Here is a 13,461-nt window from a genome sequence, read left to right as displayed (position 1 = left end):
ATAGACAGTTTAGCAAGTGAAGCAATTCCACACATGCAATAATCTAATCTTAATTTCACCATATTAGGAAAGATTAAAAAAAAAAAAAAAAGAAAAAAGGCAGTGCTTTCTCCCAGTTTCTCTAACTTTAGATTACATCTTTAACTTCTAGATGACTACATTTAGATGAGATGAATCACCTATTGCAAACGGGACCTATTGTCAATAGAAGAGGAAGTTCTACCACCACCACCACCTCTTTTCAGGATATAAAGGCACTTATATTCTAGGGTTCTCCATTTGACAGTTTTTATATTTTAACAACCGAATGACAAACTTCACTGGAATACAATGCATGCAGTAGCATATGTAAAAGCATGTTATATACTTTCTCTTCCTGTTTTACTATGAGCAATTTCTTATCACAAATTAAAGCTCAAAACATTACATATTGCTACCTTTAAAAGTACTTAGTACTACTTTAAAGGAACTTTGTCAAATTTAAATCTAATGTTAGCTTTTTTCTGAAAATGAATTTAAAGCAATTTTAGATATACTTGTCCTCCCATCACTTCATAAAATGTAGCAAGTTTTAGAGTCATACATTTCTAATTTTTAGTTTCCATTTCTCTTTTCTGTATAGTCCATCCAATATTTTCTTTGAGTTTTGCTTTTGCTTTTTAGTTATTGGTGAGTAAGCCATAACACAAGTTTAGAAGCAACTGCAACTGAGGGATTATAAAGCTGATTGATTCATAAAGAAATGTTATACATTTAAACATGCTTACATAGAGCAAGTACTGCAGGTCTTTGCTTAATCCTTATTTACAGGGAAATCTTTTTTACTTTGATGGCTGTTTTGAAAAGAAAATAATTAAATAATACAGGGTTTGGCCCATTACTGTTGATCCTCAAGAGGGATAAGGATATAGGCAAAATAGATTTACAGTGTAGAATGGTGGCTAGTTCATTATTTGGTCTTGAATTTCTCAAAGGGAATGATTCTTTTCAGTCTCATTTAAAAGCAGGAGAATCCTTCATCCCTGTTAGGGGCTAGACAAGATACAAAAGCTTAAGCACCAACTTAATCTGCTGCTTATGAAAACGAATTTAGTGACACAGGCTGTAACCTAAAAGCTGTTGAGACATGACTGAACTTTCATATGCTCATATTGTTTGTTTTGATTCCAGAAAATCATTTAAACTGTTGGGGTTCTTTGCTGCTATTAATGATGCTACCATGGACAATAGTGACTCTGCTGTGCCATTAAATTCACTCTGAATACTCTAGCCTGCTCCCCATTATCCTGTACACCTCTTTCATCCTTTGACTGTATGTAACCTCTCATGGCTTTTTCAGCAGATAGATAGTGATGATGATAACTGTTGGCACCTATATAAGCCAAGATTTTCTTTTACTGCGGATGCCTGAAAAAGGCTACCATACTTGAAGCCAGAGCGAAACAGTCTGAATATCATAGTGCGCAAGGTCATCAAGAGAAAATGAATGACATGTTGATAGAGATTTTAAGGAGGGGAAACATACTAGATACAAAGGTTACTAGAATTCAAAGAGACAGCTGACATGATTTGTAGTTTTCTCAGAACTATCATAGTATGTCTAAGTTTAAAATGTTATTTTTATAGACTGCTTTGCTTCAAAACTGCTTCTAGTCAATGAGAAAAGCTGGAAAGAATCAGAAAAGTTCACAAAAAGTGCAATCTCCTTCATTTGCTTTAAAGGATGTTTCAGTTTATTGCAGGCTTATCCATCATCACACATTTTATAACTGGGTAATGATTGGTAACTAAGATAAATGAGATACTGAAATTGATTCCTTAGGCAATAAAAAAGTTTTTCTTGTTATTTCCCTTTGGAATTGTTCCTGTAGGTATTCTTTGCAATTTCTTGGATTTATTTTAACATGACAAGATAATTATTTTTTAGTAAAGTATTTGATAAAATGTTTCAAGAGAGGTATATTCAGAATGGGTCACTTAATGGGACATAATTTCATTCCTATGAATTCAGTTCTGACAAAGTATCAAAAATAGCATCAAAATACTGGGCTTCCAATTTAACTCCTGTTTGTCTAAAACATGAGTTTATGACCAACAGTAGCTGAATGCTATTATTATTGGAAGACCAACTCCTTAGCTAACTCAATGCATTATGTGATGTACTGAATACCTGGTTTTGTAGATATTTGGCTCTATTAATCCTTTCAGAAAGATTGTAAAATAATACATTTGTAAACTCAGAGATAACACTGACCTGATTACAGATAGAAAAATAGGAACTTGAAGTTATGGTTTTAAGTCCATAATGAGAGACTGAAGTAAGTATGTAGAGTTACAAAAGTGCTAGGTGTTGCAGAAGTACTTTTTACTTTAGCAGTGTGAGTTTCTGTAAGTTCCTCATGTTTAGGCATTACAGTGGATTTCTGAAAATAAACAAACTACTAAAATCTAGTTTTACTTCGTTAGACCAAGTGATCTCAGTATCAGTTCTGGCTCATATTCCAAATACACTCAGCTTTAAATGTGGGTGTTAATTGATTTTTCTTTAAAAAGTTATGATTTAAAATAGGGAGAAAACAGTAAAGTTAAATTCATTTTGACACAGACATGTAGTAAACAAACTGGAAAAGTTACTCCCTAGAAGAGAATTCTGCAATTATAAAACAGACATAAAAGACTTTCATGCCTATTCAGAGGTCAGCACTGAAGGATTGACTAGACATAAGAAATAAGCATAGAGTTCATGTAAAAGAGAAATACACTTCAAAACTCATTAAATTCAAGAGAACATAACATACTTTCTGACCTTCTATGAACACTGAACCTGATTCACAGCATCCAGAAATCTCAAGTGCCCCCAAAATACGAAAGAAAATCTGAATACATTTAAACTTAAGAAAAAATATGAAAGTGGCTGTAATACTTATTACTGGAATACAGAGAATGCAGCATTATCTGACAATTAAGGAGAAGCATCCAACCCACCTAGAAGGACTAAGCAGGTATAGGCAAAAGATGAAATTCTTTTAGGCCAAGAGTAATTAATTCCATTGGTCTCTTCACTCTTCAGTGGAAAAAATGAGCCAAGTATAATTTAAAAAAATTAAAAGATATTAAAAAGGAAAAAAAATCAAGAAGTGTTCTTGAGATGAACTATATCAGTATAAGAAGCCTACAGATGTCCCGAACAACTCAAGCTCAGTACAAAACACACACTAAAGAGCAGTCAAAATAAATAAAACAAATAGAAAAAAAATAAAGACTTGTGTATAGAGTTGTTAGAAAGTTTACCAAAAGCATTCATGGTCAAGTCTATGCCCTCAAACTCATTGCCACCTCTTTCTTACAATGTTACACTGACTTTATGTATAATGTAAATTACAAATACAAGTATTTAGAATTTACATAGCAGTACTCTTTAACATTCAAAGCACTGCTCATGGCTCATGTGCTAATTACATTATGCAAGCTTTCTTTCTCTGCAATGTTTTTCAAAGGTGGAACTATTTTGGTGACTTTCACATTATTCCTAGATTTATTCCTTTTCTTAAAACTATAAACATAATTTATGTAATCATGTTGAAAAAGACAGTTTTGTAATTAAGGATAATACAACAGCTCCAAAGATACGGCTACTTTGAGATCTGAATTTAAAAAACATATTGAACTACAAGGAAGACATAAAAAATCAAACACTACAATCCTCCCCTACATAAAGCCCATATACCATAAAAACAAAATATCCCATTTTTATGGATAATTTCAATGACATAAAAAATAGTTTGATTCTTGAATTACAATTTTGAATAAAGTCTCCAATTTCTCCTACGATATGAATTCAGAACCTTTTCAAGATCTGAAAATTGGCAGATATTTATTAGAAGCTTTCAGCATTTAATAAAATACTGCTTGCATATTAACATTGACACAAGAATAATTTCCATTTGTTCAATGGTGTTTTTCACGTGTGCAGTTTTCAGAAATGTGTCACAATTCTAATGTAGCAATCTGTAAATGAAATCTGTGAATTTCTTAAATACAGTCAGAGAAGCCACTTTAGGGATGCAGAAAGACCATTATCTGTTAGATGGTTCTTGATATTTACTTCTATGGTGAAATTTCTACATTTTTGGAAACACCATCTGAGATATTGTTGAGATGGAGTATAAATAGAATATTACTTGCCATAGTAATTTCTTTCATACAAAAATATCCACATTTTTTTCCACAACTTTATTTTTGCCCATGGATAACTATGTTTTCCATTCTTATGAAAGTTAGCAGCTGTATTTACATTCATGTCATCTTTTACACACAGTGAAGTAGAAAAAGAGTAGCAATTGCACCAGATCCTTTTACAAGCAGTTGTAAAATTATGGGTAAGGTCATTGCAATGGAAGATAACTGTATGATTTTCGGTAATCTACTCTGTGCACATGACATTGATACACTGATACACTACATTGATTCAGTATGGAAATAGCAATACCATCATAGAAACACCTCTGAAATAAAACATAAAGTTTTATCTTCTAAAGATCAAGCAAGTTAAAACATCTGTATTTTTGTGATAGAATAATCCATTTTTAATGTTTCACTTAACATAGAAGAAAAAAGTGGGAATAATGGTAAGAGCAGTACCATTAAATACCTCTAAAAAGAGTGAAACATCTCTAGGCACAGCCTTGTGTGGGGACCTGTGTTTCCAGCTGCAGAGCTGGGACATGTGACACATAACCAGTGTCAGGGCACAGCGTGGGTTGGAGGCTCCCTGGGTGTCGTAGGAGCCCCAGGGTCTGGCAGGGCAGGGTCCTTGCCAGCCAGGACCCATCCCATCGCCTTGTAGGGGGTTGACCCTGCCCAACAGCTAAGCACCCAGACAGCCACTTGCTAATTCCCCGTCCCCCTGCAGTGGGATGGGAGAGAATAGGAAGAGCAAAATCAAGAAAACTTGTAGGTCAAAATAAGGACCGTTTAGTAAGTGATGGAAAGAGGAAAAAACAAGTGACACAAAGCTGATCGCACCCTGCCGGCCGGCCCTAAGCAGACCGATGCCCAGCCAGTCGCCAAGCAGCGGCTGCTTTTGAAGACCAAATCCTTTTTTATTGCTAAGGCTGATGTTTTATGGTATGTACTATCCTTTTTAGCCTATTTGGGTCAGCTGTCCTGGTGCTGTCCCCTCCCAACCTCTTGCCCACCCTCAGTGTGAGCAGTGTGAGAAACAGAGAAACTCTGTGCAAGCAAAGCTCAGCAACAGTCAAATCACTGTTATGTTAGTGTTGTTTTAGTCACAAATACAAAACCTGCTGCTATACAGGCTGCTATGAAGAAAGCTACCTCCATCCCAGCCAGGCCCAGTACATGCCCACAGCCAGGAGCAGGGCAGCCACGGGGACTGGGGGCAGCCCCAGCTCCGGGCACCAGGCACCTCCCTGGGGACAGGGGTGGGCTGAGGCTGGGCCTGGACATGGGCCCATAGGTGGGCTGGACTTGTTGGGTCCCATGGCTGGGCAGGACAGGGCTGTGGGGAGCTGGAGACTGGCCCTGCTGCATTGCTGGGGCAGGGGCTGATGGCCATGGTGGGCTGCAATGGGGTACTGGGCTGAGGGAAGGGTGGGAGGAGCCCCAGGAAAAGAGGGTCAGGGACAGTCAGGGCTGGAAGTGCCCTCAGGACACTGGTAATCATCTCTGAAGTGTGGCTTTAGATCCAGGTTTGAATTCTCCAGGTGGGTCATTGCTGGAAACAGTTGGGGTTTTTTTTTCCCCTCATATACATCTGTGGAATGATTAAATAGCAAGAAAACTGGTCGGCAGGTTTTATGATTTATAGGCTCTGTCACACTCACTGGTGTGCAAAAGCACAATAGAGTGTAGTACATACTGACAAGTAACATGGTGTGAATACTACCAAACATTCATCCTAACTTGTCTGTTCTCAGTAGAGTGCTGAACATGATAAATGAAGTAGTTTATCCCCAATTAGTATCATGTAGATGGATAGTTTTAATTATATCACGTTTCTTTGAAAACAGGTCTGAAAAAAATAATTAAAATTTATAAAGGAAAAGCATTCATGTGGTGTGTTATTTATTTGTTTAATATTTTTGTATGGTTTTGCATTTTAATTGGATTGTAGTAATTGAATCAGGTTTTAGTTCCTTGACCTAACAGAGATAAAAAACCTCCTTTCCCCAGATGTATTGTCTCATTTTTAAAAAGAAGATACTGGCCATTTAAAAATGCTTGAAGTTAATAGGAATCATTGGATTTAGAATTTCAATCTAGAGAGAGAAAAAATGTTACTGATTGCTTCTCACTCATGTTCATAAATAAGTTTGAAAGAGCATGTACTTCCCAAAGGTACTGCAGACGGTGCACAGGTAAAGGGTCAGATTTTCTTTGGATCAGCTGAAGAAACTGGGGGACTGACCACCTTCTGAGCAGAACTGTAAGGAAACTGTATAATTAAAATTGCATTCTAATTCCACATTTGACTCTTTTTTATTTGTTTAAAGCAAAGGCTCTCTGGAGACAAAAAAAGGATAAAACAATACCTTGTGGTAAGTATGGGATGCTTTTTAAGAGTTTAAAAATCTACAGCTCGTTACAGTTTCATTCTTTTAAACTAATTTTATTAGGGTTTTTTAAGAGAAATATTAGATAAGTAATCTGTTGTGAAATAGAATTCTTGTTACTAGCTATGTAAATTATCAAAGCAAGATTATGTTATTTGTTCAAACTGTACAATTAGCATTGGATTCTCTTAACAGTTCAATCCCTTGTCTGTGTAGTACTATTAGTACTATCTACTAATTACTACTACCTACTAATAGTCCTGACAGTATATTTGATGATGTATAGTCTTTAGGAGAACAAAGTAACTATCAACTCATTACATCTAAAAAATACTTTAGAATAAATAAGGTGAGAAATATCAGGCCTAACAACCAGAGAAAAATCTGAACTTAACTTTAAAACGTAAAATGCTTACTCCCTATTAGGAGTTCTTTGAACTATCCAGGTATGGTAAGATTTCCAGAGGACCCTGAAAGAGGTTAAATATCTAAAGCTTATTGAAATTCAGTGGCATCTGTGGCTTTAGCTTCTTTTGAAGTATCAGTGGACAACTTCACTTGGTAAGGAAGAACAAACCCATGCATAACAAAGAGGTTTCCATGTACAATGAAACTGTCAAAAAATATTATTTTTTTACCGGTGGAGTGCTGAAAATGTAGAAGGATGAACCCTTCAGTGCCAGAAACTTGAATTTGTAAAGCTGAGATGAATCAGTTACTTCAAGTCTCTCATTTACCCATCCCATATGTATGACCTGTAAAAGAAAATAATTGAAAATTAAAGCTCTATATTTCAGCAGAACTAAGATATATCTGAATAGGTCAAGTCTTTCCACAAGGAAGAGTGAACATATTAGAATAAGAGGGATCATCCCCTTCTTCATATTTGTCTTCCCACCACTACTATACTCTTGAAGCGTTCGATATCATGTCAGTGTGTCAGAATCCTTAAGAGGTTTAAACTTACAGTACAGGTTGAATCTTGCCTGAAATAAACACCATGGTAAAAGCCACCTTAGATATGTCTCAGCAGACTTTCACTTGAGCCAGCAGAAAACCTAGGTGTACTGAAATAGTTCAGCCAGCACTTTACAAAAAACATGATCCTACATTATCTCTAGCACAGTCAAGTCTTGGACATACTGAAATTTCTGTTACATGTACCTCTAAAGAAATACATCTAAACAAATCACTAGATTTATCTGAAAAAAAGCAGCTTTCTGTATGCTTATGTTTGCCACTATTAGAAAAGTGTCTGTCACTATGATTGTCTTTCAGAGTTAATATACTTTTTTTAATATACACTTTATCTCATAACAACAATTTATGTTCTCGTAGAATTAAATGTCAAATTCAGTTGTTACACAACTTTGCTCTAACGGAATTACAATACATGTCTTTATATTTCAGATAAATTAATTTTAAGAAAAAATAAATTTAAGAAGACTGCATGCTTCCTTTTTGAGGTAAATGCAAATTTATAAAGGAATAATGCCATAGTGTGGTAGCAGAATATCATGAATGCCGTCACCCACCAAAAATAACAAACATAAACATTTTAGGCTTCCTTTTGCATATCTTAAGAGGAACATATTGCCCTTGAAACAGGTCCTCAAATCTAGAGTGATCCACCAATCTGAATTTGCACCTGTTGCTGATAAGCTTGCTCATTTTCAATTAAGGCTACACTTATGGAAAATATTAAGTTACACAGGGGCAGAAATGTCATAGCACTTGTGAATATCTGAGACCACAGAGGTTTGCTGGAAGTCAGTGGAAACAGCCTGAAGAAGGCATTAATTAACTTGCATGAAAACTTCAGCATTTGTCCTACGGATAGGTTTGGAAAGAACATGATGATCTCAGGAACACTTTTCTACTGAAAGCCCCATGTACGTACTTGTAGTTATTACCAACAGAGCACAAAGGTGGAAAGAATGTACAGGGAGCAGCTATCAGTATTCATGCATGCTCATACTCCTATATCATGAAAATCACACATTGTTTTCTAATTTTGTTATTTAATGTATCAATTATGTCTCTTATCAATCAACTTATTCAGAATTAAATAATAAATCTATATGTTGAGCCAGACAATCCTTCTCTATACTCTTTTACCAAGCTCTAGCATTAACAGTTTAAGGAGATCTAAGAAATGCCACAATAAATACAGTAGCTTTTCCCATTCTCACTTTGCCATTGTGTACATTTAATAACTCTCACCAAAACATTGTTTCTATAGTAGTCAGCAAGGGTTTAGAAACAGGATGTTCAGACACTTCGTTACTTTAACAAAATATAGTGCAGTATTGTTAATAATCTACTACAAACTGTATTATATATTGCATTTATCAGTGTGGCAACAGAATATCAAATAATACAGACAAAAAGAATAACGACCAAAACACAGGGCACAAACAATATTATATTTTTTACATTAATAAAGTCATGTTGCTGGCTTGCAAATGGAAACCATTTATTAACCTGTAACAGTATTAAAATCTTTACTAAAATGTAATTTACTGGTTTAATTGATAAATCAATAAGCAAAGGATATGGCTCTCCATTATGTTCTTCGTTCATCACCATTACCATCACCATTTATTCTTACAGCAGCACTCACCATATAATTTTGGAATTATCCACAATGTCAAATGGCAAAACTAAGTTACAGATAAAGTCTGCAACTTGCCAGGTCATTCATCAAACATCATATATTAAAGCAAACATGACACAATGTAGCTATATATCTTGTTGCAAACCAAAGATGTTAATTCAGTATATTAAAAGAAGGAAAATGTGAAGTTCTTAGTTGAAACTCAGGCCAGGATGATATCAGAAGACTGGAGTTCTGCTTGTCAAGATTGTGTTTTCACTTCAAAATACATGTGATTTCCTGTGATTGACAGGAAAAAGTTAATTTATCTAGTTGACATAAACCACAGGTTGGCCTGTAAACACTGGGCCTAAGTACCAACAGTAGTGCAAAGACAACCGTACTTTCTTTGAATAAAATTCTAAATTTAGAAGAAGGGCACTGAATTTCACTAACTGAAGTAAAATGAGATTTTTTTAAAACAAAAATGTGCTTTATGTCAAAGTTTTCCGTCTTGAAATGGTCATAATTTCCTTTAGTTGTTTTATGGAATTTGTGTGAAGGCCCTATCACTGTTGTATTCTTGTCTGCAGCTGCAAGTTGTGACAGGAGTGCCAAATGTTACAGCCTCAATTTAATGTAGCACTTAATCTCCTGGATAATCCTCTTGAGTATGTATTTAGCTACAAACACAAGACTGCATTTTCTAATTAGCTGCAGACATATTATTTTGGTATGTGTTCTAAGTGTTTTACTGAAATGGAACTGTAGTATTATTATTTTTATTGCAGTCACACAATACTGTGACCAGCCTACCTGTGGTAGATCAGAATGAAGATACTTGGTTTGAAGTACACCCTTCTTGACAAGACAGATTTTCGTAATTATTAACAGCTATAAGTTCAATGTTAAGCTGTTCTGTATGCTGAAATCTCTTTCAACCTCAGACAAAAAAAAGAATGATACAAAAAGACATTCACTGGACTAGATTTTAGGACACAGTGAATTATTACAACATTGTAATATCACTGTTGATCTATGTGGATCTTGATAAGGTCACCTATTTATTCCATTTCATCAAAGTCTACACAAAACCAAACAGCAATAATTCAGTTACATTTTGAATACATTGTGCTGAATATTCCCCTGCTTGATTGAAATGACTAACAAAAACTCCAATTCCAGGAAAAAAGAAATTAAATAAAAAAACCCCTAATAATAGATCATAAAAGCAAAGAGAAAGTCTTAGAACCCTTAAAAATATAAAAAGACCATTTTGGATTCTAAATTTTATTATAATTCCCAAGAGATATCAGAAACTGATTAAAAGTTTTTCAATTTTTCATTTTCTTTAAAAACATTACTTAGCTTTGCATTGTCGACATGATTTGTGGAACAAGGAAACAATTGTATACCTCACAGTAGAAATAAGAAAAAATGGGCTGCTGATTTCTATCGTACAAAAGAAAATAAAAACTTATCTGGAAAAACTAGCTAGTAGATCATAGTTCAATGTCATTAAAAAATAAAAAAAAGTAAAAACCCTTCCAAAAGTCTTTTAAATCCCAAGATCATGGTTTGTGTGTTAGCACCATAAAATACTTACCTAAGTATTAAAGGTGCTAATAAAGAAAATGTTGCAGCATTTCCTGAACTTTCTAAAAGACACCTATAAAATGAATGCCTACATCAGCTTGCTCCATTTTTTTAAATGAAGATGTGAAAAAATTCAACACGTAGCACATTTATAGGCCAACTTAAAATTTGGAGAAGAGTATCTCTGCAGAATACTGACTGGTCTCAGTACATATATACATTTAGGAAGAGAAATATAGTACAGTTAGAAGACACACAAGCTTTTTGTTGTTTGTTCTAGAATTTTTGTATATTTAGGAGAAAAGCAAGGGTTGAGTTGATTTAAATACAGATTGCTTCACCAGATATGAAAGACAGAATGAGATCCTTTCTTGGGGAAGAAGCAATAATCAGATTAGGTAGCTGAAGAAGGATTGCTACTGGAACATAGGTGATGAGCTCAGTGGGTTAAAAGCTGCATTACTGTCATTTGCATTGGTTGGGGATAACAGGGTGGCAAGCTAAAAAGTACTAACGTATATAAAAGACAAAGATGAAAAAACAAAGCAAAAGAAATCAATTTAGTATGACCAAAAATAAAGAAACAGAAGAAATATGGAATTAAAATGAAAAGAACAAAAGGAAGGACAGTATACAAATATCTAAAGGGGAAAAATCAATAAAAAAATATTTGGGAGGAAAAACTGTAAGCAAAAGAGGATTCCAAATGTATACTTCCCTCTAAAGACAGAAAGGCCTTAAAAAAGTAAAGAAGGAAAATAGAAGAACTTCCTTTATCAGAATCAGTGTTTGATTGTATTGAAAAAAATAATAAAATTATGCATCTTTTTATAGAGATATTAAAAAGTCTAATATATTTTTTACTTTCCACACATCTTTCTTATTGACTGGTTGATTTAACAGTCATTTAGACCACAAAAATGGAAAAAGAATAATTATTCAGGTAAACAAAAGTCTGTACAGAACAAAAGCAACCAAGTGTTGGTACTCAATAACAAGCTGTTTGTGGTTCATAAGTAGGCTACTAAGATTTTAACTGGGTCTCAGAACGTGGATGGGAATATTAGTTCTGGGATAAAAAGTGTTCTGTCATTTTGACTGAAACCTGCCATTTGAAGTTTTAAGGAGTGCTTATAAGGCATAACACTACAAACTGTCTCATTCTCAGCATTGCTTTCACCACTTTATTCCCATACTGCATAATCAATTTGATACTGCTATTTGAAACTGTGTGGAAAATGACCCATACATCTGGAAAATTACCCATACATCACCAATGTATTAAGTTACTAACATGTTCTAATACACTTTCCAAAAGTTCCTGTAGGAACAAAATGAGCGATGGCACTCATTATGAGGAGATAAAACAAGTCACTAACAAAATGTAATCCAATCATAGCAGATAAATGAAAGTTCTTATTTGCACTTATTGTTTTCCTAGATCAATAAAGCATCTAGATACTGCAATGATTGGAAACTTAACATGTGTTACACTTAATAAAACGATCAGTACATTTTGCATATAGTACTTTCAGTTAAATAGTTTTGAAAAATAAATGACGCAAAACACTCCAGAGGTAAATGAAGGAAGAAAAGCAAGTAGTTCTCTGATGTATGACGTGTCAGAACAGATGAGTACACTTATTTAATTAAAATGGGATGAGAATCTACAACAGATGCCAGCCTGGCCTGCAAGTTAAGAACCAGTGTTGTACCACGAAGCACAATGGAACAATACAAAATTAAGAAAGCAAAGAGAAGTACATCTTGAGATAGCTTAAGGAATTTTTTGTTGGTCTTTTCCAAAGCAAGGTAGACTGTTTTTTTTGAAAAGCAGATACTGGGGGGAAAAAGGCAGTCCTTTCACATACATAGTGACTATAAAAAATATTTTTTTAAAAAAATTTAGAATGCTAGAAGTTTTGATGCATTACATTAATGGTTTCCATTGTACATCAATTGCATTCAGTTATGTCCAAATGGCTACTATTCAATACATAATGATTTAGAGATGAAACTACAGAGGAACTCAGGTGTTTCATGTGCTTCAGCTCAAGTATGAAATTTATAAGTCCAAGCTGAGCACAGTTTGAATGTTACTACATGTCTGTACTAACCTGAAGGGAACTATGACGACAGGTATTCATCTGAATTTGTGCATCCGCACAGTAATTGGCTTGGCAAAATTTACAATTCCTTTTGGGTAGTGACAATTGTTTCTCCTCTTTCTTTGCTTGTTTTAAAAAGGAGGCTAGGAAAATTGGGGCTGATATCACTCACTTTTTCTCATTATAGCCTTTTTGTTCAAGTTAGGATCCAAACCATAAAACTCACTCTTGAAGACAGGTACCAGTTAGTTGCCCTACTGGTTATGGATTCTTATATTATACTAAATCAGTAGCACTATTTGTGCAGCAGGAACTAAGCAAATCAAATAAAAAGTGGAAAACTCAGGTATTTCACAATTTTTTTGTCTTATATGTCTACTTTATTTTTTAGTAATATTATAACAACAATAAAATACACCTAACAAGCTATTATCCTCCTCACCAAATAAAGACTCAAATTGTTTCGTCTGCTGTTTGGGAAAATGAAAACATTTCAAACATATCAAACTATACAGCTATAGCTGTTGCAAGACAGTCCTCAAAGAAGAAAACCCAGTCTGAAAATTCACTCTCAGTTTCCTTCTAC

The 13,461-nt window shown here is 34.5% G+C and overlaps 1 protein-coding gene across 1 annotated transcript in view; it reads right to left on the bottom strand.

Moving 5' to 3' along the window:
* The window catches only part of SNTG2 (syntrophin gamma 2), a 268,118-nt gene that overhangs the window by 39,792 nt on the left and 214,865 nt on the right, over positions 1 to 13,461 (bottom strand). The window contains exon 12 of the mRNA XM_064448571.1: positions 7,214 to 7,330. Within this exon, the coding sequence (XP_064304641.1) occupies positions 7,214 to 7,330 (117 nt within the window). The remainder of the gene's footprint in view (positions 1 to 7,213; positions 7,331 to 13,461) is intronic.

Source organism: Phalacrocorax carbo, chromosome 3 (genome assembly GCF_963921805.1).
Source record: "Phalacrocorax carbo chromosome 3, bPhaCar2.1, whole genome shotgun sequence".
Lineage (NCBI taxonomy): Eukaryota > Metazoa > Chordata > Aves > Suliformes > Phalacrocoracidae > Phalacrocorax > Phalacrocorax carbo.
This window is presented reverse-complemented; position numbering and strand designations above follow the sequence as displayed.